General features: G+C 38.7%; 1 protein-coding gene across 6 annotated transcripts in view; it reads left to right on the top strand.

Moving 5' to 3' along the window:
* Positions 1-24,694, top strand: part of ABCG1 (ATP binding cassette subfamily G member 1) — a 47,698-nt gene extending 23,004 nt beyond the window's left edge. For 4 of the 6 annotated variants that reach the window (XM_081952489.1, XM_081952490.1, XM_081952493.1 and 1 more), the window contains 13 exons: positions 388-505; positions 1,506-1,638; positions 4,394-4,444; positions 6,070-6,215; positions 8,986-9,109; positions 11,567-11,681; positions 14,510-14,658; positions 16,733-16,834; positions 17,636-17,804; positions 20,956-21,056; positions 21,924-22,082; positions 23,291-23,409; positions 24,070-24,694. In XM_081952489.1, coding sequence (XP_081808615.1) covers positions 388-505; positions 1,506-1,638; positions 4,394-4,444; positions 6,070-6,215; positions 8,986-9,109; positions 11,567-11,681; positions 14,510-14,658; positions 16,733-16,834; positions 17,636-17,804; positions 20,956-21,056; positions 21,924-22,082; positions 23,291-23,409; positions 24,070-24,298 — 1,715 coding nt within the window. In that variant the 3' untranslated portion in view covers positions 24,299-24,694. Of the gene's footprint in view, positions 1-385; positions 506-1,505; positions 1,639-4,393; positions 4,445-6,069; positions 6,216-8,985; positions 9,110-11,566; positions 11,682-14,509; positions 14,659-16,732; positions 16,835-17,635; positions 17,805-20,955; positions 21,057-21,923; positions 22,207-23,140; positions 23,245-23,290; positions 23,410-24,069 lie in introns of those variants that run through there. The other 2 variants (XM_081952491.1, XR_014175330.1) reach the window with 2 other exon arrangements.
* The last annotated feature ends 558 nt before the right edge of the window (positions 24,695-25,252 follow it).

Genomic DNA, 25,252 nt, shown 5'->3' on the forward strand with positions numbered 1-25,252 from the left:
TAGATAGATGATAGATAGATAGATAGATAGATAGATAGATAGAGACATCTATGTCTCTATATCTATATTAGCCAAGAAAAAATGTAACCAATATTATTTACAGTTGCTAATGTCTGATCAATATCATTTTATTTATCTGAACATGGTTAAGATTTTATTTCTATTAAAGTAGCTAAGTTTTGTGAAATGGGTGACACCTTCACCATACCAGGTTTGTAATTAGTGGGTTTCACTGTGCTCTTTTACTTGCTTTCTTAATCTGTTTTTTTTTATTTGTTTCTTTGTTTGGTTTGATTTGAGCTGGTCTATGGCTGTAACGAGGTGCCTACCTATTTTAGAAAACTATGTTTTCTAAATTTTAACTCTCTCTCCCTTCCATTTGTATAGGTTTCAAGACTTTGCTGAAAGGAATTTCTGGAAAGTTTAGTAGTGGCGAGCTGGTGGCAATTATGGGTCCTTCTGGAGCTGGGAAGTCGACACTTATGAATCTTCTGGCAGGATACAGGTCAGTAAGTGGTATTACCAAGATGTACTGTGATTATATATGTGTGTGTGTGTGTGTGTGTGTGTGTGTGTTTGTGTGTGTGTATGTGTGTTAGGTAATTTATGTTTATGAGATAGGCTACATCTCTTTGTCAAGTTTAAATATTAACAATGGTTTCTGTCTAAAAAAGAAAAACTCAGAGGTTGAACAGTTGGAATCAGGGTGAAAGATTGGAGGTCTCATACCCTTTCCTTTCCAGAAATCATCTGCATCTTTACATTTTGGCTTCATCTATTGCTTAAAATAAGCAGTTTGGACACTTCCTCTGCTATGATCTATTTTCTAGGGGTACTTGATCTGTCATCTTGTCCATATCTCTGATCTGTGGGACCGCCTTTGCAACAAATACTGCCATTCTAACAATTATAAGGAAAAATATTATTCATTCTTATCCATTCTTGGCCATGAAGCTTAATGCAGAGGTCACCAGCCTCTGGGCTGCAACACACTAATGGGCAGTGAGCTTTTTGCAACCAGGCTGTCTCTCTCTGTGTGTGTGTGTGTGTGTGTGTGTGTGTGTGTGTATGTGCATTCCCGCTTGCGTGAGCAGAGGGTAAGTACACGCTCCATATGCAGAAAAGGTGGAAAGGTTGGTGAACTCTGACTTAATGCACTTAACTTTTAATTATGAAGATATTTTCAGCCTAAATGTATTAGTCTTTCAGGAACTTCAGAGATGTGAATCCAACACTGTATGCTATTAGGAGAGTTTGCATATGATAGTTGCATATGTGCAAACTAGATAAATAAATACAATTTGTGAATGGAGAGCTTTTCTACAATTGTCCTTAAACTGTAAACTCAGATTCTGATAATAATGATTTCACACTTCATACTTACTTGCATATGATAAAAAAAGAACTGACTCCTGTACTGTGAAAAACTTGAATGTGCAGGATTGCCTGTTTAATCTGATCTAAAGGCATGAAAAAAAATAGACTGTTTCTTCTCTTACTTTCAGGGAGACTGGGATGAAAGGAGAAATTCTTATCAATGGGCAACATCGTGATTTGCGTTCTTTCCGCAAAGTATCTTGTTACATTATGCAAGATGACATGCTGCTTCCACATCTTAGTGTTCAGGAAGCTATGATGGTATGATTATTAATAATAGCAATCACATCTATATAACATACAGCTCTCCTTTTTCTGAATTAGCTTCTTCCTGGGTTAGGCAGTAATTATTGTGCATCAAAGAACATGAAAAGAAATAAGGTGCATTCATGAAAAGTATTAAGAGGAATTGTGGACAATATAATTCCTGTCCCAATTCACAAGAAGGAAAATCTTGCATTAAATCTGCCTTGCTAAAGAACTAATGGACAGATTGTATCTTTTGCCCATCAATTGTGTAAATTTCCAAAGAAAGAAAGAGTGGGGGAAGAGAAGGAGGGGGGAAGGGCGAAATAGAGAAAATGGTAAGCTATACACCAGTGTTGGCTAACCTTTTCGACATCAAGTGCTGAAATGGGAGTGTGCACATATGGGAGCGCCAGAAACCGGAAGAGCAGCTCCCAGGCACGCATGTGCTGAGCCTCCAGTTTCCGGCATGTGATAATCTCTGGACTTGCTCCAAGCAAGTCCTCCAGGGAACCAGACCACACATGTTGTGAGCAGTCTTGCAAAATATGTTTAATAGTTTCCATAGCAGCAGCACAATCACAACAAGGGGAATCTTTCCATCCCCTCTGATACAGGGCAGAGGCACTTCTTTCAGTGTCATACCTAATTCTGTACAATTCCGTCCAAACAAAACAAGTCAGATCAAAACCAGATAGTTTGGTAGAGGGATCACTAATGGTCAGACCACACAAGAAGGTACCTTGGATCATTTCTTTCTCTGGGCATTCTGTTTTGGTTAAACTGGGTTGATGTTAAGTGAATAGCTGGCCTGCGGGATTTCAGGCTCATGATGGGCTATGTATTGTCCTGGTGAATAGGGAGGGCCTTGTTTTTCAGTATCCTTGACCATAGCCAATTGAGAGCTTATTGTCTTCTAATGTGGGGTAGTATGATATTGCTAAGTATTGGTAACCAGTGCACAGGAGTGAAATGCAATGATGATACACATTGTTTGGCAGATTTGGACATCAACCATTGGGTGCTGTTAAGCCACACACCGGGACAATATTCACTTGTGAAATAAGCCAAGCTGTTTGTTTGTTTGTTTATTGGATTTATATGCCGCCCTTCTCCCAAAGGACTCGGGGCGGCATACAACATTAAAAAAACACATATTACAAAAGTTAAAAAGGAAGTTAGATAGAGTATCCAAAAACAAACCCAATTAATATTAACAATAACATTTTAAAAATTAGATTAAAATTAACAATTAAATCAATTGTTTATTTTATTTTGTTCAGGCCAGGCCGGCTTGCTGGAAAAGCCAACTTTTTAGGGCACGTCGGAAGGACTGGAGGTCGGGGATTATGCGAAGCTCCGGGGGCAGCTCATTCCAGAGGGAAGGCGCTCCCACAGAAAAGGCTCTCCCCCTGGGGGTCGCTAGCTGACACTGTCTGGCCGACGGCACCCAGAAGAGGCCAACTCTGTGGGATCGCACTGGACGGTGGGAGGCTACTGATGACAGTAGGTGGTCTCGCAGGTACCCTAGGCCTAAGCCATGGAGCGCTTTAAAGGTCATAATTAGTACCTTGAATCACACCCGGAAAACAACCAGCAACCAGTGCAGGCCGCCTAAAAGGGGTGTAACATGGGAGCACCCAGGTACCCCCATGATAACCTGCGCAGCCGCATTCTGGACCAGCTGAAGTCTCCGGGTGCTCTTCAAGGGCAGCCCCATGTAGAGAGTGTTGCAGTAGTCCAGACGAGAAAGGACGAGGGCATGAGTGACTGTGCACAGAGCATCCCGATCCAGGAAGGGGCGCAATTGACGTACTAGGTGAACCTGGTAAAAGGGCTCCCTGGTCACGGCCATCAGGTGTTCTTCTAAACTAAGCCGCATATCCAGGACGACTCCCAGATTGCGGGCCCTCTCTGAGGGGACTATGTTATTCATAGATCACATATTTTGGGGGGCGGGTGGAATACATAAATGCATTCGCAGCTTTGGAAAATATTATTTTTCTAAACAGAATTATTATAATAAAAGTATAATTTTCAGATCAAATGTTTCCAAGTAGTTTCTTGAAAAAATGGTTCAGTTAAAGGTGGATTTTTTTTTCCTTCATGAATACCTGTGTCAGGCCAGCCTTGGGCATTTAAGAAAGAAAGACCCTCAACTCCATTTGTAGAGAAATGTATAGTTTTAATAAAGCCAAGAGGTGTTATAGTATAAGCAAAGCCAGATCTGAATATTCCTGGGCAAACCTGGTGCGTTTCCCATCTCCTGGATCCTCTCCCCTTGGTCCTTTCGTCAGTGTCCATTGGTAACAGTCCTAAAGTTTGGCACCTCTTTGGTGGATGTTCACATTCTGCTCTCATGCTTGTGACCTTGGATCTGCCAGGCTCTGTTCCGGGCTGGCATCTCTGGTTCCTGTCATCCTGTCACTCCCCCTCCCTATATCCTTTTACTATTCCCTCACCCCTTTTATGGCAGGATGCCATTGAAGCAAAGCAGGGCTGAAGCGATGCAATGGCAGATCTGACAACCTGCAAGCCTCACAATACTCTAACAAATATTTATCCTAATTGAAACTATTGATAATATTTCACCTCTTAAGGATTTATTTCCTGGTTTCTATATAATAATAGCTATGTATTTTAAATAAGCAGCAACATTAGTTTCAAAAGACCTATACTGTATTATAGGAATTGGGTAAGTACTTTGCATGGCTGATATCCTCTCCCCCAAATAAATTGACTTAATAAGTATAATATTCTACTATTTCAGGTGTCTGCCGACCTGAAACTTCAAGAAAAAGATGAAGGCAGGAGAGAAATGGTATGTATATTACTTTATTCTGACTTAAAATGTGGTACTTACTTTCTTTTAGAAAAAACACAGTACACTTTTTATATTTGAAAGTATTATTTTTATATATAAAAGTAACATATTTAGAAGATTTTATACAATGATTTCTCTTTTTTTGACCAGATTTATAAAATGTTGAATGCAAAGGATACCCAGTTTGCATATAACTTATGTAATTAAAATCAGTGGGTTGAAAAGACTGAATGGAAGAAATATGGGAAATGAAGATATAGAAGAATTTGTGCAACAATAGGAATGCTTCATTGAACATTAAATTTGAGTTCTTAGCTGGATCAGTTACTTAGGGTTTGAGCTGGTGGTAAAATATGCTTTTGACCTGGCAGCCTGTCTGGTATAGTGATATTAGATCAGGAGATCCAAAGTCTATTCATTTATCAAACTTAGTGCGCAACTTTAGGCCATCACTGTCTTTCAGCCTAACTTACTATTTTAATAGGGTGATTATTATGTGATAAAATTAGGAGAGATCTGCCTGTATGCTTCCTTGAAGTCCCAGGAAAAAAGATGGGATATAACCATGATGGTGAACCTATGGCACGCATGCTGGAAGTGGCAAGCAGAGCCATCTCTCCGGGGACGTCAGCCATCACCCATTGCTCTTCCAAGTTTTGGCATGCGCATGCCAGCTGGTCTTTGCGCATGCGGGAATGCCGGAAACCAGAAGAGCTGCTCGCTGGCACTGCTCTTCTGCTTTCCGGCACTCCCATGTGCGCGTGTTCCCGCTTCGGCACTTGATGCCGAAAAGGTTCGCCAACACTGGGATATAGCATGGAACATTTAGTACATCTAGAATCTTTTCAGTGAAAGCTGACAAATTTACTTAGAAAGAAATCAAATGGATATTTGTGGAAGATGTGCATAAACTAAAAATACAATGTTCACTACATAAAAGATGATAGATGATAGATAGCTATATAGATAGATGATAGATAGATAGATAGATAGATAGATAGATAGATAGATAGATAGATAGATAGATAGATAGATGATAGATAATATTACTTCCTGAGAAAGGCTGGTATTTACCTAAAACTTAAGTGCAGGTGATTCAGAACATTCTAATTCGTGTCCAAGGGATTCTTCTTTCATAGGGCTACTATATCTGAGCTGATAAAGATGGAAGTAAAAAGATACAAAGGCGCTTTGCGGCAATTCTGACGTCCATTTTTGCAGCCCAAATTTGGTACCCTCAATTTTTCATTTGCTTTTTAAATGAAAAATAAGAAAGGGACCTCTAGTAAATGATAAAATGGATGCTTAGCAGAGCGTATAATACATGGATAATAGTCGAATAGGATCATAGTTTTCCTCCAAAATGACTACTTAGTCTTGTTTCCTTACAACCTTAACAATAATTAGAAATAGCAACTTCCAAACAGTTGAACTATATTAAAATAAATATTAAACAATGCGCTTCCTAATACTTCAGAGCTGGCATATTAGAAAAATTATGAAATATTTACCTATACACTTCCCTAGTTTCAGATATTTATGTTTCAGAGATCACTATTGTGATCTGAATACAATTACAGAAATTATTACTGAAGTTTCCCTTGTGTTGTTCCTCTTCACAGGTGAATGAGCTCCTGACAGCTTTGGGTTTGCTGTCGTGTGCCAGTACTCGTACTGGAAGCCTTTCAGGAGGGCAGAGAAAGCGTCTTGCGATTGCTTTGGAATTGGTGAACAACCCACCGGTTATGTTTTTTGATGAACCTACCAGGTAATTTGTGTTCTGGAGTAAAAAGCTGACAATTATCACAACTATGCTTTAAAACATTTATTATTTTTAGTATCTAAAGTATTAAAAAGTTGAAAGTATCCCCTTGATGTTTTAATTTTAAATTTTAAACAGATCTTTTTAAAGAAAAAAAGAGACCTTTGACTGTGGAAATTCACTTTGTGCATTTATGTCAGGGGTGTCCAAACTTGGGAACTTTAAGACTTGTGGACTTCAACTTCATTCTCCCATGCTGGCTGGGGAATTCTGGGAGTTGAAGTCCACAAGTCTTAAAGTTCCCAAGTTTGGACACCCCTGATTTATGTATTATATCAAGTTGAATATAATCCTGAATTTAAGATATTTTTCCCTCCAAAGGGAGGATAAGAAAAATATACTAAAATGCAGATAAAAAATTAGTGTAATGCTCAGCTTCCTCACCTTATCAACCTAGGATTGTCAACTCCAGATGAAACCAATATTGGAAACTTGCCTAAATTAGTCTATTAAATGTGTGCATATAAACCAGAATCAAATAAAAAAAAATATGTTGATGCTAAAATCAAACATCAAATTGACAAAAAAACCTATAAATTAAATTAACCATTAATATTGTTCAATTATCTGTAAAACAAGGTACTTATAAAATTCATGGATTTCCATCTTTGTATGTTAGAATTCATTCAATCAAACATAAATAATTCTCATATACAGGAACAGACACTTCCCCATAGGTGTCAAAAACAAAATGGGAAAACAGGATGGAGATGGGACAAAGTAGAGTAGCTACAGCAGGAAAGAAGGGAAAAAAGGAGAAAGAATGAGACAGTAAGAAGAAGAAATAGTTGGATGGTTAAAGAAAAAAAAAGAAACTAGATTTCATTATTTAAAATATTAAATTTACTGGATAGCTGGTCCTGCCAAGCAACAGCTAATCCTTAGGCTAATTTTTAGAAGCATCCATATATTTCAGAGTACACTCTGCAATTGTTTGCATCTCTCTATCCACTTATAGTGATTATTTGGGGAGTGGGGGAATCTTTCCTTCCTTTCAGGTAAATGTATTAATACATCCTTTATCTGTTCATTAAGTGCAGTGTATGTGGGTTGTGAAATCCTGCATTAACTGGAGTTGCCTACTGCTAAGTATACTACCTTGAGTTCCATTAAAAAAAACAAAATATACAGCATATGCCTATATTCATTGATCACCATGACTTCATGAGTTGGTCCCAAGGTTTTTTAAATAACTCTAATAATAACAACAACAGCCACAACAACAAATGATTTGGCATTTAGAATACCAGGAGGTTTGTGGACATATTCTTGCCACTTGCCAATCTCCCTATTTTAAAATAGAAAAAAATGACCATGAAACAAAAGGGGCAGCCTCCTACATTTTCAAGAAGCTCTCGGGGCATCCAATAAATGTATAAAATAAAATAAAATAAAAATGTTGGGTAGCTATAGTCCAGACTTTGCTTCTCCTCTAAAAAAAAGTCCAGCATAAGCAAAGATAGTAGGTAGCATCCAATATAGTGTGATCTAGAGGTTTCTGGTAGCATTGTAATAATTACATGCTTTGCAATTGTTTATATTTAAGAATTTTTGCTTTACAAAATGAATCATGTCAGTTTTCTGTTTTTCCAATATCTCATTTGTATTCAGAAAGTATTATTTAGCAAAAGTACTTTCCTATCAAATAACTTTCCTATCAAATAACCAAGCATAATATATGCTAGCTCTTTGAAAAGCTCCCAAAATGAGAGGTTAATTTGCTCTGAGTTCATGACACTCCAACATTGAATGTGCTGAGATACTTGAAAATGTATCGCATATTTATTATTATTATTATTATTATTATTATTATTATTATTGTTGTTGTTATTATTATTATTATTATTATTATTATTATTATTATTATTATTATTATTATTATTATTATTATGTTAATCTTTGGTGAGATTCACAGCCTTTGGGGCTGGTTGGTAGCCTAACAGCTCGAGTCCTAACCAAGGACCTAGGAACTATTAAGGTAACGTCAGAGGATATAAGTTGTTTCAAGTAGGGTGGTTTTTTGAAGAGTCAGAATGTTCAAGTCAGGTAAATTTAGAATTTTCAAATAGCAAGGTAGCCCTTTAGGTATTGCTCCAAGGGCTCCAATTACAATTGGGACAACACATGATTTCTTTTTCCACATTTGCTCAACCTCAATTTGCAAGTCCCGGTATTTTGTGATTTTTTCTTGCTGTTTATCTTCAATTCGTGCATCACTAGGTATTGCAATGTCAATGAACCATACTTTTTTCTTTTCAATTATTGTTATGTCAGGTGTGTTGTAGGCCAAGTGCCTGTCAGTCTGGATTCTGAAGTCCCACAAGATTTTGCCTTTCTCATTTTCTAAAACCTTCTCAACCTGATGGTCCCAGTGGTTTTTGCTGTACTCAAATCCAAACTTTTGGCACAATTTCCAGTGAATAACAATAACAATAATAACAACAACAACAACATGTATAACATATAATATGTGATAAGCTTAATAATATATAATAAGCATAAAAATCACTGATACATGAGGTAGTCAAGGCTACATTTTAGTGCACAGAATATGATATTAGCAACCTTCTAAAAGAGGAAAAGGGGAAAAAATACGTAAAGATTACTTGTAGGATTCTCATACTGAATTTTCATTCCAACTCTTCATTTCAAGTTCAGTTTTGGATATTAAAAGAACAAAGTGAACAAACTGTGTTTTCTTCCTTTTTTTTCATAGTGGCCTGGACAGTGCTTCTTGCTTTCAAGTTGTATCTCTGCTGAAGGCTTTAGCCCAGGGTGGCCGGTCCATCATCTGCACTATCCATCAGCCCAGTGCCAAACTCTTTGAACTTTTCGATCAGGTAGAATCGTAGGGCTGAAATATATGTATCTGGGCACACTGTGTCATAGCCACTTGGATCCTGGTCTTGAAAAGGCCTTTCCTCATTATTAACATATCCTTTGTTAGCCTCATATTTAATAATCATTCACAGAGAAAAGCTGTAATATATCACCTGCAGAAACGGATGAGTCAGTACAGTTGAATTTCTTTGGGAATCAGTTAGAACAGAGTGTTATAGAGAAGTTATCTTTTGCCAGCTGTTCCTTCAAAATGCCTACCTTGTAGTAAATGCATTTAGTAGGAGTATACAGATCAGAGGTGGGTTTCAGGTAGGACGGTACGCATGTACCGGTGCCAGAAATCCAGTGTGCATTTGCGTACTAGGGCTTCCGGAGGCTCCATACCGCAACGGTCCCTCCCCTGGCCTGCCCCCCCTGCTTGCTCGCAGACCTTCCCTCCCCCTCCAGAGAGCCCATGCTGGGAGAGAGGAGTCGGGTTGGTTTGAACATGGGGGAGCGGGCGGTTTAGTGGCCTCCTTCACTTGTTCGGGCAGGCAGAGAAAGAAAGGAGGCGCACGATAGCCGAGGGCAAAGGCGCTCCCCTTTGCCCTTGGTGGTGGAGGTGCATTATCGTGCGCCCCCTTTCTTTCTCTGCCTGCCTGAACTAGTGAAGGAGGCAGGTGGAGAAAGAAAAGAGACTTGCATTCAAACCGGCTATCACACGCCTCCTTCTTTTCTCCGCCTGCCTGAACGAGTGAAGGAGGCAGGCAGAGAAAGAAAGGAGACTCACATTCAAACTGGCTATCGCGCACTCTCCCAAGACCTCACTTGTTCTGGCGGCACCCAACGATAGGAGCTGAGTGCGGGAAGGAGGAATTCTGGGAGTTGAAGTCCACAAGTCTTAAAGCTGTCAAGTTTGAACACCCCTGGGGGTTTTTTTCTAAAGGGTTAAGGGTGCAAAGGTCTTGTAACTTGACAGCTTTAAGACTTGCATGCTTCAAATGCTAGAGTTTTTGAGCCAACATTTTGGTTGCTAAGCAAGAGCGTTGTTAAGTGAGCTTCACCACATTTTGCAAATTGGCCATGCCCACCTGGTCACATGACTGCCAAGCTACTCCCACCCGGTCACATGACCACCGAGCCTCTCCCACAAAACAGGCCACATCTACAGAATAGGTTCTAAAAATTTTTGAAACCCACCACTGATACAGATCATTCCTAAATATTAAACTAATTTGCTTTAATAAGGTGGTTTCCCCCACAGAATTCCACTGCAGTGCTTTGATGTGGTAATATTCTGCCTTTGTAAAAATCTAGGCAGGGTCAATCTGCTTTGCTCATCAGATCTCAGAACCATAGTAGGTGAAGTGAAAGTAACCATATCATTTTGATGAATATCAATGAGGATGTTTCATTTCACAAGGGAGAGGAGATTTGAAAAGGGTTGCTTTGGTCAGATATCAAGAAAGAGAAGTGCTGCCTTGAAGGTCTGCCAGTCCTAATGTTTAGCACAGGAATAAAACCCAAGACATTGCTAAATTCACACACATTTCCACTCATGCAGCTTTTTAACTCTCACTCAACCTTTCTCAGATTTGGACTTTATTATGTTCCACATATGATATGTAATAGGTTTAGGCAGATGTAATTAAGACATCCTTCATTTTGCTGGATGTCTAAGGAAATGTCTCTTCAAACTGCCTCTGTGAAGGGTGTCCTATTTTTCTTCAAATGAGCAGAATGACCATAGCTGCTTGATGACAATAGCTGCTGTCCATTAAATCTGTTCATTAAGATAGATGAGCCATATCATAACTCTTCATAAAGGTGGCTGAATGTAGTTCTGTGAAGATAGGGCAAAATGTATCTGTGAGGTGAAATAAGTCTTTGGAGTAGATTACCAATAATTTGTATAGTTTAACAATTCATATCAAAATTAGGAATACATTTATGATCAAAAAAAGTATTTAACATATTGAAAATTGTCAGCCATTAAAATATAATATAATGGAATTAAGAAATTGTTGAGAAATTAAAAACATTGAGGTTGTGTATTTAGGAAATTTGTGATGAGAAAAATGGGATTAAAAATTGTGTGAATGCATGTTAACATATGTAACGAATAATGTTGTTAATTAAAGTTTAGTGCTACTTTAAAACTACACCTGAGAAAAATGTTGATATGAAAACGTTGTACAAGGCTAGGCAGGTGAAAAATAGATGATTTTTTTAATGCATATCAGGAGAGAGATTAATAACTTAAAATACAAGAAATATCTTCCAGTAGTTAAACCTGGAAACAGATATTTTCTGTAAAACCCTATTGGTTCTTAGTAAGTATATTAATAACCAGGAGATTGAACTATGTCAGTGTCACTCCTTTAACTTGCATAATATTTTTGTAATAAGATTGCATGCCATAATTCAGAAGCTAGACAGGAATATTCTTCAACATTTCTTGTTTTTCTTTATTTCAGCTCTATGTCTTGAGCCAAGGGCAATGCATTTACCGTGGGAAAGTATTAAATTTAGTCCCTTATTTGAGAGATTTGGGTTTAAATTGTCCAACATATCACAATCCAGCAGATTTTGGTGAGCAAAATGATGAAGGTTCTCACTTTCTTTCACAAGCTTTTGGGAATGATACTGAGTTTCTATGTGTGCTTTGTGTCTGTTTTTGTGTGTATACCTATGCATTGTAATTATATGGTATCTATTTATTGATATCTTATACCCTCTAGTGGTAGATAAAATTACCAGAGCTAGTTCATTTAAAAAAAACTCTTTGAAATAAAACTAAGAGCAAGTAAAACACAACAGAGCTGAATTTGCTGAATTTTTTCCTTCTCTTTTATAATTAAAAATTCAGGAGCTCAAGACAGGCATTATTTGGGGGATAATTTCATATTCATATTGGAAATAAGCATACATTCCAGAGGATGTGGCAGCCATAATCAATTTGCATTAATTGATGGGTATACTTTACATACTGAAAATAGAATTTCATTAGGAAGGTGAAATGTTCATGACACTTTTTTTCAAATACTTTGGAAGTGTTCTTTTTTACATGGAGTAAAGAATAGCATACTGAAGTGTGCTTTTAAAAAAATTGTAATAACTTTGATTATTAAAGCTATCATTCTGCATGGACATTGAAATAGAATCCACATTTAAGTTCGTTGATCAGCCATAATTTTTAAAATCATTTTAAACAATTTCAGAAATCCTGCAGTTTTAAAACTTTGTTTTCTCCCCACCTGCTTTTCACAAACTGTCCTATAATATGCCCATAACAAATGAATACATATTAGATTTCAGGATTATACTGGTAGCTGTACCCATAAACAATCATGTTGTTTGTTTGCGGGGAGTACCAGATGGTTGCGGGGAGGCGGAACCGGAAAGTACCAGATGGTTCCGCCCCAGGCGCCTGATGGAACCTGATAGGTTCCAGACGGAGCTTGGGCCACCTCCTGTAACCTTGACCCGCCCCTGGGTAGAGGACCTGGTGGTCGCGTGGAATAATCGACTACCGGGGCCTTGAACCGGGTGGCACCTTTGCGGCCTCTCCGGCGGCAACGATCCACCCTGGCCCCTTGGTTTACCGAGGAACTAAGGGTGATGAAATGCCGCAAGAGACGTCTAGAGAGTCGTTGGAGATCCTCTCGCTCCGAATTTGATCGAACACAGGCACAAGCCCATTTAAGGACGTACCTTGTGGCATTGAGAGTGGCCAAATGCCAATATTGTGCCACTCTCATTGCATCCGCGGAGAACCGCCCTGCTGCCCTGTTTCGGGTGTCCCGCTCCCTCTTGTTTCAGAGGCCGCGGGAGGCCCCTCTACAGGGCAGGGCAGAGGAATTTGGTAAATATCTGCAGGATAAAATCGCTCAAATCCGGAGGGATTGGGTCCCTGTCAGTGGTCCAATGGAGACGTCCATGGCGAGTCTTGCGGAATCGATCTGGGAGGAGTTTGACTTGGTTGCCATCGAGGATTTGGACAGAATGCGTGGACGACTGCGACCCACCACATGTTTATTGGACCCGTGCCCCTCCTGGCTTGTACTGGCATCCTGGGAGGTTACACGAGACTGGCTCCTGGGCCTAGTGAATGCTTCGTTGAGCGAGGGGTCTCTCCCGGCCGCCTTGAAAGAGGCGGTGGTGAGACCCTTGCTCAAGAAGCCTTCCCTGGACCCTTTGGAGCTGGCCAATTATCGTCCTGTCTCCAACCTTCCCTTTTTGGCGAAGGTTGTAGAGAGTGTGGTGGCCTACCAGTTTCCACGTCATCTGGAGGAAAATGATTATCTAGATTGGCCAGCTCCAAAGGGTCCAGGGAAGGCTTCTTGAGCAAGGGTCTCACCACTGGATATTAGGAATACCTCTGACCTCCGCTCCTTTCGTATTAAGCTTAAGACCCACCTATTCCAAGTAGCTGGCCTGGCTCAACTTTGATCTAACCATATCGCTCCTGACGGGTTTTTAATTGGGTATTTTAATTATATTTAATTATTTAGGGGTTTTTTAATCACTGTATTCTAATTGTTTTTTATTCATCAGCCGACCTCCTCCTTGTGTATGTCTCGGTATATGTCTCTGTTATATGTTTGTTTTGTCCACATATTTATTTCATATGTTTCATTGTACGCCGCCCCGAGTCCTTCGGGAGAGGGTGCGGCTAAGAAATAAATATTTATTTATTTATTATTTATATGTTAATTATATCATCCAAACAATCTACATTCGTTCAAAGTCAGTTTGTGACTGCTAGCATATATTTCTATATTTATAGATGCAGAAAGTACTTTCCAATTCCTTATCTGATTCACAGATCTTTTGTAATTAATACTGGTTTTTTTCTTAATTTTCAATGGCTGCCATGTATCCAAAATATTGCTTCTAATTCCAGATATTGTTTGCGCTCACGTAGCTGCCTTAGATGTTGAAACAGTACAGTTTTATCACATACGCTGGAACTCAGTTTCCTATCTTTAAAACTCCAATGGATATTAGTCTTAATTAAAATTATGAATGTATGTCATAAAAATTTATGGTTACGGCATTGTTTTCAAATGCATGTGAAATGCTTTCAAGTGGCAACAGCCATTTTGATGTAGGGGAGTTAGTCAGGGTATTATGATGCAAGTCCTGACCCTTTTCTGATGTCACCCATGTCACAGCTTCACAATGCAATCTGTCCCATGTATGGCCCAAACAATTGAGGCTTGTGGCACAACTTTGTAATGCGTTATTCGCATGCTGATGAAAATGGCAAGTTCTGTAGATGCTGCCGCACTGTGTATTGAAGGTTAGGCAAATTCCACAATTTTATGCATACCTGACAGCTAGGAATAATGCTTCATGTATCTTGCTTTTATTCTACTATGTAGTAGGGTCAAATAGTTTTTTTTCTACCTGTTTAGTGATGGAGGTCGCCTCTGGAGAATATGGAGATCAGAATAGCAGGCTTGTAAGAGCTGTGCAAGAGGGAATGTGCGATACAGATTACAAGAGAAACTCTGGAGGAGAAAATGAACTTAACCCTTTTTTATGGCACAAACCATCAGAGGAGGTAATTCAAAGTAAAGGAGATCGTGTCAGTCACAGTAGCTCTTTGAGTTCTTTAGTTTTAAGCGTTTCCTTCAGCTGGGTGTTGAGCAGGGATGAGCGGTCAGGGGAGGCAGGGGAGGCAGAGCCTCACCTCTCTTCATGAAATAATATTATATAATATTATATACATCCGTCCAGCCGCGCCCGGGAGCTGCGGAGGCAGAAATGTTGTCGGCGTTCCCGGATGACGAAGCCACGAAAGCGACTGGGGAACGACGAGAACCTTCCTGCCTCTGCTGGATTTCGGCGCTCCTTGTGACTGCAATATGCAGTCGCGAGGAGCGCACAAAGTCCAGCAGAGGCAGGAAGGTTCTCGTCGTTCCCCAGTTGCTTTCGAGGACTGCGGAGCACGAGCCGGCAGAGCACGCTCAGGAAGGCGGGGAATGGGATCATGTGTGCTGGAGGCTGAGGCAGCCTGAGCCTCCAGCACACGTGGTCCCATTCCCCGCCTTCCTGATGACGTCACCAGCCTCACCAGCCATAAACCTCACCGCACGTCACTGGTGTTGAGTGACATATAAGCTTAATAAATGTATCATTATTTTGATTCAGCACATAGCAAGGCAAATGTTTAGACTAGGTTTGGTATTTTTATCCACTTATTGAGTATGATCAATATTATTGAATTATTTCTAAACTGTAATAAAAAGTGAACCTGCCTCAGCAGTTAGTTCCACAACAAAAAACCTCATCCTGCAGGGCTGCTTCTCAGGTAATTTTGTCCCAAACGTTTTATATTACCTACGTGAGCACTTTGAACTGGGCTCAGAAAACAACCAGCAACCAGTGTTACTTTTTCTTTGTAGAAATAAACCCCCCACATTATAATGCCAATTTCTGGCCCATCTGCAATTTAAGACTATCTTCAAGGATGGTCTCACGATAGATGATTTGTAATAGTCCAATTTTGCAACAACTAGGATATGTGTTACTAATTTGAAGTCTTTATTCTCCAGATAGAATTGCAATTGATTTAGCAGTCAATATGGTAAAAAGAATCCCATGCCATAGGTGTCATGTGGCTGTTCACCATGAAAGCTAGATCCAGGAGCATCCGTAGACTGCCAACCTGGAATTCCAGTCCATCCAGAATAGGTTTCTGTATGAAATTCAATCCCTGTAATTAGCAACACTAGGTTTAATTTCAGGCTTTTTCTGCCCATTCAAGTCTGGTAAAACACAAAGGAAGTGACAGATTAAGATTATAGTTGAAATCAAGTCTGAAACAGACTAAGAAAGAACTTCTCATACATGGATATCACTAGTAGTTAGTGGCAAAGGCTATGTTTAATGTTGTTGAAAAGGAGCTATATCTAAAAAAAAACTGCTTTAAATTCAAATCAAATGGTGGAGTTTTGTTTAGAAAGTGAAAGAGTTAGTTGGCCAGATCTTAAGTCTGATTCAACAAATCTTTTTTCTATCTTAAAACTGTAAATTTGAGTCAGACGTGTCATACATTATTTCAATTTAGGTTCCATTAAAATCAGGTCTGATATTACGCAATGTATTCTAATGGCCAATGCTTCATTGAGCTAAATTATTTGACTGTGTGCTGAATCTAGGTCAAACATCACTGCTCCAGCCCAGAAATGGGGAAGCTTCTATTAGATTCAGTATGTTTACATTGGTTTTCTGCCTTCTGAGAAGTCAGCTGATACAAATGTAGGTCTAGGCCAGTCTGACCTGATTTTGTGCCAGCATTGTGAATGTTTCTCTGATCTGGCTGCACTTGGTTATTTTCCTGGCTTATTTTGGCATATTTTGTTATTTCACAACATTGTCTACCTGCTAGAATATCTTAAAATCAGTGGATGATTTCAGCTGTTCCAAAAGTAACCCAACCAGCATATTTTAAAAAATAGTTTGCCCTTTAATAGAAACCAACTGCAACAAACCAAGTTTTGATTCAATATTATGCTTACTTAAATGCTAGACAGCAGATTTGTAGAATCAAAGTTATGTTCATTGATGTTGGTGTTGAAACCCGAGAAACAATACGAACCAAACATTTCTTTTCCACTTGTGTTTTGCACCAGGATTCTTCATCTATGGAAGGCTGCCATAGCTTCTCAGCCAGCTGTCTTACTCAGTTTTGCATTCTGTTTAAAAGAACTTTTCTCACCATAATGAGGGATTCGGTAAGGCTCAGATTTTAAGTATAAGAAAGAAAAGTGCATTGTAAACTATCAGTTTTTACCTATGAAGACATATTACTGAAATTAAGTGTATAAAATAAACAATAGAGAGGTTTGATTCTTTTAGTGTTGCATAATTTTATCATTACATTTCAAAAGTCAGGAGATGTAAGGGAAATATAGATATAAAGCTTCATATGGATGTATAATGTGCTTTAAATAATACTAAACATATTAGTATTTAAGCCTCTGAGGTTTTTTCTCCATCTGTTTTGATCTAGCATCCCTGTAGCTTCATCCATGCTCTTAGCAGAGGTCTTCAGTTTTGCTTCCTTCTAGTGCATCCCTATCAACCTTAATGTGTACAAAATACTGGAAATGTATGGAATTAAAATTATGAAGTGAACTGTAGCAAAAACCTTTGCCCAGTCCTGTATTGTCTTCCCAAATATATTTTCTTCTTTTTTTTTGTCTTCCCACCAGTCCCTCACTTTTGTCTCACATCTGATTGTTACTGCAAACTTATTCTCTTTTTTCACACTGAAAAATTTAGGAAGATACTTTAATTTTTCACTAACTTGGAACCATTAACTGGAAGCATTACATATAAGAAGCCTCTTAGGCTAGACTATTACAAAAATCACATTGTTTTAGAAAATTACTTACATTCTTGCTTCTATGCTATGCAAAGACATCATCCTATTTGTCATGCAGTGTGTGTGCATATGTATAGATGTCAGCATGCTATAGGAATTGCTAAGTCAAAAATATTCTTAGCTCAAAGATAATTTTTCTTCCTGACAGGTCCTAACACATCTGCGGGTAACATCTCACATTGGAATAGGACTTCTGATAGGCTTGCTGTATTTGGGGATTGGAAATGAAGCAAAGAAAGTTCTGAGCAATTCTGGCTTCCTCTTTTTTTCCATGTTGTTTCTTATGTTTGCTGCTCTCATGCCAACGGTCCTTACATGTGAGTAACCAGTATCGCACAGCCAACTAGGCTTCTTTAACCAGTTGCTTCCCAATTATCCTAAACTTCAATTCCCCCAAATCCTAGTCTTTGGTTTCATTGACAGGGAAACACAAGAGAAGCTCTAACTGTTCATATGGCACCAGTGGTGGAAGGTTACCAGTATGCTAATAGTTTGATAAAAGACACCTATTAGATGGTTTCAGTAATACTAGCAAAACTCCATGTAGTTGTTTTATGCATACATACATACACACACAAGGACTGAGCAGCACTTTGGGTTCATAGAAAAAAGGCAGCACAGAGGTTACAGCGGTGCATACATTATCATCATCGTTGCCATCATTTTCTGCCTTATATATGCCTCAAAGCAGTGAAGATGCCTAATATTCCTGCCATCTATTTTCCCCACAACAATAACCCTGTGAGGTGAGTTGTTCTGAGAAAGAATGACTGGCCCAATGTCTCCCAGTCAACTTTCTTGAATTAAGGTCAGCACTTGTCTGCATTTGCCCAAGCCAATGTATCTTTTCCATGGAGTATGTGGCAGGTGATCCCAGGAAATGGCATATAGTTCATCCATACATCCACTTTCCTCCAATCTATAATTTGGCAGGAAAGAATGTGTATAAACCACAGTACTTCCAGAGCTGAGTTTTACAGGTTTTCAGCAGTGAGACTGGGCAGTGTTTGCAGTCTTTGCAACATGGTGTAAGTTCGGAGAAGTGACTGGTACCTGAAACATGCATGTGTTTAAATCTTTATGAACCTGGGATTATCAGTTGATCATTCAAATGTTCCTTCCTATTTCCCACATGTGTTTCCTAGTTTTTCCATTGGAGGATATTGTCAGATAACTCCCCATTTTCACACAGCCCAGCTACTCTCACTTAGCTTAGTTAATAAAAGATACAAAAACAATTTTAAAAATCAACTTGGGTGGGGGCAGATTAGAGTGTAGAGTGTAGAGCAGGGGTGTCGAACTCGTGGCCTGCTGGCCATGCCCACCCCCTATTTAGCGAAGGGGAAAAAGTTGTGATACGTCATGTGATGACAATGTGACAACGCAAGTTTGACATCCCTGGTGTAGAGTGTTGAAGACTACCTTTATAATCAGCAGCAAGTGATGTTTCCCAATCAAGATTGAGGAGAAATATCTTAAATCTACCACTTTGGCTAACATTCTTTCACCAACAAACATGAGAACAATGAAAGGAAGCTTGTTTACCAGCTAAAACACTTTCCTCTCTCTGACCATTTATTCCCCTTCCCTCCGGTTAATCAGCTAGTCTGGTTTTAGCAGCCTTCATAATCCTTTTTCTTTACTATAAGGTAAGTGAATTCAGCAGCTGAAAGAGATCTAGTCTTCCAACCTAATCCTTGTCCTTCATTCCTAAATCTGTGCAACTAAGAGGGAAATTGTCTTTTCACTTTATGGTTTGATTATTTAAAGTGCCAACAGCTGCTCCAAAGTGGAGGATGGGAGGCCTGCAGTTGCACTTGCTTATCAAACAATCCCTTTCATCAACCAATAATGTACAATCATGTATAAAGGGTTATTAAAGATTTATTATTTAAAGAAAATGATCTTCCAGTAGTCTAGTGGGTTGTGGAAATTTTAAGCTGCTGATTCATGTCTAGCATCAATTGTCCATCTGTATTCACTTTTACTTTTCCCAATAACTACTATCTTAGTTTTATTATTTATCTTCCATTTTCTCCCTTTCACAACAAGGCTGGTCAGTAATCTGCTAAAGCCAGTTTCAATATGGGAAATAAGAGCCATGTCACCAGCATACATTAATAGTGGCATTTTCTATCCATTAAATAAATGGGAGAAAATACCTTGAGACTTTGTGACCATTGTAATATCATTAATATAGAAATTAAATCTGTAGAGATTTTCAGTCATCCAGGTTGTTCAAAATGTGCTTTTTTCCAGGAGGCAACTGGACTTTCTTGTTTTTTCCTTTGAGCGAAATGTCTTCAGAAGGAAAAACAAGAAAGTCCAGTTGCCTCTTGAAAAAAGCACCTTTGGGACAAGAAGGGAGCAAGTAAACAGCCCTGTTTAATTCCTCTTTCCAATAACATAAAGTCTAGCAAGAACTCTTGTGGGTCTGTTCTTATTCTAGCCGTAATCCAATCATTAGTGAAGGTGCTTATTGATATCTGCTCTATCTAGTTTCTCCCATAATCAATACCTGTCAATGGAATCAAAGGCAGAGGAATCAGTAAAAGCAACATAGAGTTGTTTTGTATGCCCACTGGTATATTTCTGAACAATCACCTTCAAAGTGATACAGTAATCTAGCATGCTATGTCCTTTTTGAAACCCTTCTTCCCAAACGTTTACCGTAATTTATTCAGAAGATGCTTGGTATACAGCTTAGAAGAAATATCTAGCAGACTAAATGGATGATAATTGGCAAGTTCCTGCCAGTTGTCCTTCTTAAGGATTAGGTGTATTATAATTTGTTTCCAAAGGGGAGGTATAACATACAGTATCTTTTACCTATTTCTGGAAAGAATCTAGTCAGGATGGGTTCCCACCAGGAATCATTGATCTTATATATATATATATCTGGAGGAATCATATCCTTTTCAGGAGTTATTCCAAGAGCCAAGCTTGAAACCAGCTGCTTACACTTAGATTTTGTGGTTAGTTATGATTAATTTGTTAAGTTAAATGTGGTTAGTTATGCTAAATATGCTTTAAAAAAGAGGTTGTTATGAGTTCAGTACATGGCAGTTAAAAAAACCTGGAAAATTAAAAACAATTCTCCAAAAACTTACTTTTCCTGCATAATATATTAGGGAAAGAATTTCCTGAAATATCTAAAACAGCGCATTACAGTTTTGAAAAAACAAATTGTGAAGATCTGCATTTTTCAGAATTACATATTCATATAAATAAAACCGATTCTTGGCTTTTCTATAAAATATATTAATGAATAACCACATTCAAATCATACGTTTTCAAATGAAGGAGAGGCTAAGAATGACAAGACAAAATATAAGAGACTCCGGACAGCATCTAAGTAGTTTTTTCTTCTACTTGCTGTGGAATGGGAAATTATCATTTATGACATTAATTTCTAGAATTGCTTTTGACTTTATGTATTTCAAGTGCTATCTTTATTTTTCCATATAGTTCCTCTTGAGATGGGGGTATTTCTTAGAGAACATCTGAATTATTGGTACAGTTTGAAGGCTTATTACTTGGCTAAAACTATGGCTGATGTCCCTTTTCAGGTAAATCTCTCTCTGCACCTCATTATTATTTTAGGATAGGAAGATAGATAACAGTAGTAATCAAATGAAATTTTCTTACGCAGTTTACAAAATGCAATATGCCATTTTATCAGGAGTATGAATTAATATTGCTACAAATCCTTTCATAGTACATAAGTATATGCTATATGGTATACAAGCGGTTGTACTGTAAATGTTTTATTTTTATTATACACTGGAAAATGGGATGCCCAAATTGTATTTTAGAATTGTACCAAGAAATGAAATGTAAGTCAGAGATGGAAGGTCTCATTAATCGGTTTCCAGTATTCCAGTGCCAAATTTTGAGGGAAAATGTAAACCAGCTATATTTCAATTGCAATTACGTTAAATCTGCAAGCTGCCCAGAGTTGCTATCATGGAAATGAGCTACATATACATTAAATAAATAAAATAATAAATAAATAAAACTTTAGGCCTGTGCTGAGCATTTAAAATAATATGTTTCATGCTAAGTGCCTGGGCAAAGAAAACACCCTCTTCAAATGATTAAAGTAGCTGTATTTTTTCACGAGGCTGGTGTCTGCTGCTGAAGTTGCTCCAGTGATCCCCATCTACATGTATATGCCAACCATTTCATAAAATAGAGCTCTACTCGGGAAAAATCCTGATAGGACATGACTCATCTGATAAGAAGTAGGAAAATTATTATGTATCTGACTACTCATGTGAATTGATAGATACAGGAACTAAAATATCATTCAGCTCATCAAGACAAAGACCCATCTCTCTCTTTCACTTTACTTTCTGGATGTTAAGTAGGGATATAACTCCTTCCTTTATTTTTGACTTAACAGAGCACCATATTCTGTTCTTTGTCTACTGCAGATTATGTTTCCTGTGGCTTACTGCAGCATTGTGTACTGGATGACAGCGCAGCCCTCTGATGCTCTGCGATTTCTCCTGTTTGCAGCACTGGGGACCATGACATCACTTGTGGCTCAGTCCCTTGGACTTCTGATTGGAGCAGCATCCACCTCACTTCAGGTCTCTTCTGCTTTATGTGATCTTCTGTAGCTCTTTCTTTGGCTCAACCTGATGTCATCCAAGGGGCTTGGGATTTCCAATTCCATTGTTTCTAGCCAAAGGTTGGGGAATGATGTATTGGTAGGTCAGTGACGTGCAGTCAGGTGAGGCAAGTGAGGCACAGCCTCCCCACTCTCATCATGAAAAAAAAAAAAGTAAAAGGAAAAAGCTGAGCTAGTTGCTGCCTCACCGTGGATGACTCTGCTCTCCCTCCCCAAGTGTAGTGACTTCCTCCCCAGGCCCCCATTCATTTCTCTCACACACACACAGCTGGATAAAACTATATAAAAATCTAGCCCAGCTTCACTGATTACAAGTTTGAAAAGGCAACGTGGCTCCACCTGCAATCAAACTACACTTGGGGAGGGAGAGCACAAGCGAGCACTGAGGAGACCACAGGAGGAGGCAGGAAGCCAGGCAAAGAGCCATGCTGTAGTACACACACTTCCCCCCAGCCTCTTTCTTTTGGAAGGCTGAGATCGGCTCCCCTCCGGCTTCTCTGCCTCTCCTCTCACCCCAGCCTGCCAGCAGGAGGTGGTGGGTGGGCTTTATTGTGTTCCAGGGATTTCCCACCCAGACAGCAGGCTGCATTTGCAATGGTGGAGGTGTTTTTGGTAAAGGCAGCAGGGGAATGGGGGGGGGGGATGGCAGAGGAGCTGCTTTCAAGCCACTGGAAAAGATATCCAATCCAACTTTTGTGTGTGGGGGGGGGGTTGTTTGAGAGTGAGTGAGAGAGGGAAGGGGTAGGAGAGATAGTCCAATCCAACTTGTGTGTGTGTGTGTGTGTGTTTGAGAGAGGGGGAGGAAGGGAGAGAGGGAGGAAGGAGGGGAAGGAGAAGAAAAAGAAAAAGAAAGAAGGAGCAAAGGAGAAAAACAAATGCTGTCGCTTTAAATTGGAACTGAGCATGCCTGGCTGTGGAATTCTGGGAGTTGAAGTCCACAAGTCTAAAAATATTTGAAACTCAGCACTGTGTCAGTGCCTCACCAGTCATAAACCTCACCGCACGTCACTGTGGTAGGTGGAACTGAACTGTACTCACTATGGTTTTGCAGTCCATACCATATGTCACTAAAACAGGGTTGTTGTTTTTTAGCCAATATGATTCTCATAGAAGTTTGATCCAAAGTTTGATTTGTTAATTTCAAAAAATATTTGTGTTTTTTTTAAGGTGGCAACATTTGTTGGTCCTGTTACAGCAATCCCAGTTCTTCTCTTCTCAGGCTTTTTTGTCAGTTTTGATACAATTCCTGCTTATCTCCAGTGGATGTCCTACATCTCTTATGTCAGGTACATTTGAAGGGTGCTTCTTGTTTTTTCAAGCTAACTCTGCAAAGGCTTTTAGACCATTCTCTTGGAACTTTATTTTCACAGAGCTAGCTATTTTCATCTTTAACTATTCTCGGTATGTGTATTTGTATATATACACAGATACACGCGCTGCACAAACATGCATTCTTGTGCTTCTAAAAAAGATGAGCATGCAGGGAAGCTGTATATAATTTCACTTTATGGAGTCTAAATATGGGTAAGCCAGTTTGATCTGCTGGATATCTGAAATTGGACCTGAGTTGTACAGCCTGAGTTCAAAGCTTGGATCAGCACAAAGCCTCTGAACTGCTTTGGGTCAAGTTACTTGTTTTCAGCCTTATAATCAATGCAGCTCTGCTGACCATGAGGGGTAAAAAAATCTTTGTTGAGACAAAACCTGTATTTTCAATTGGAGAGGTTTTTGTAAAAACAAACAAACATTTTTTTCATTAATTCAACTGTATGTGTTCAATATCTGTTTATAGTCTTTATTTTATTTATTATTAGCTGTCTTGAGTGCTCAGCGAACCAAAATATAAAATACTAATCAAATAATTCTGTTGCTATACATATCTGGCATTTCTTTGCTAGCATGGTGCTTGCTTTGAGTTTGACCTTGCAAATGATTCCTCCCCATAGGTATGGATTTGAAGGTGTCATTCTTTCCATCTATGGTTTGGATCGAGAAGATCTTCATTGTGACAAAGATGACACTTGCCATTTTCAGAAGTCAAAGGCTATACTCAAAGAATTGGATGTAGAAAATGCTAAACTTTATTTGGACTTCATTGTGCTTGGAATTTTCTTCATCTCCTTACGTCTCATTGCCTATTTTGTCATCAGATACAAAATTCGAGCAGAGAGATAGAGAACAAATGTGATAACATGAAGTTCTAGACTTTTGCTCTCTGGTTGTGGCTGATGAGTTTTCAAAGCTTCGTTGCAAATCATGTTGTCTTCTGACTCCTAGAAGAACTAAAATGGAAACTTGTTCCAGTTTTCAAAAATGCCACTGCTGATCCCAAGAGTTTCCTCTCCTGGAAAATGTATTTCTTCTAAGGTAGCTGTAAATGTGGCAATTAGAATGAGAATGTCTATCTTTTATTATAAGGGAAAAACATGAAATGTTGTGTCATCACTTCTTGCTGCATCTTACAAGTCTTTTTCCCACAAGAAATCCCGCAGTAGTCTACACATTTTTCCAGTTGTATGAAAAGGTGCTCTATAAACCGAATGTTTAAAAATAAAGAAGTGAGAAATCTGATATTAGTTCTCCTTAATACCCAGCTTTAGAGCTTTAATCATATGAGCTGGTCTCATGTACCAAATTTTTAATATTGTATCATATTACAGTGAATGATGTAGAAGAATTTGAAAATCAATATGCATACCTAGCTCCTTTCTCCTGGCATTCTGTTTTTGTAATGTCTTTTCAGTTCCAGTTTCTTATGGAATTTCAAATACTCATTGTCTGTTTTATCTATTTTCTGTGAATGCAAAACCCGAAACAGAGCAAAATGGAAACCAATCTCAAAGCCTATTTGAATACTCTAGCATGTTTTTAATAACACATATTCTAAAAAGAGAAAGGACCACCCATAGTTTGGTGTTTGATATGATGAATGCTTAAGGACTTAGTTAAAAAGGTCTCGGTGAAATGTATGTGCCCTGCCCAGCAATATACATAATACTGTATACAAAACCTATTATTTTTATTTTCATCATTTATGATTTTCGCAAAAAGAAATTCAAATCATGCTATTTTTACATTCCAGCAAAGCTAGGTGATTCCAAACTCATTCATAGACAGTTTATTTTTCCC

The sequence above is a fragment of the Natrix helvetica genome (genome assembly GCF_964273705.1).
Source record: "Natrix helvetica genome assembly, chromosome: 4".
Classification (NCBI taxonomy): Eukaryota; Metazoa; Chordata; class Lepidosauria; order Squamata; family Natricidae; genus Natrix; species Natrix helvetica.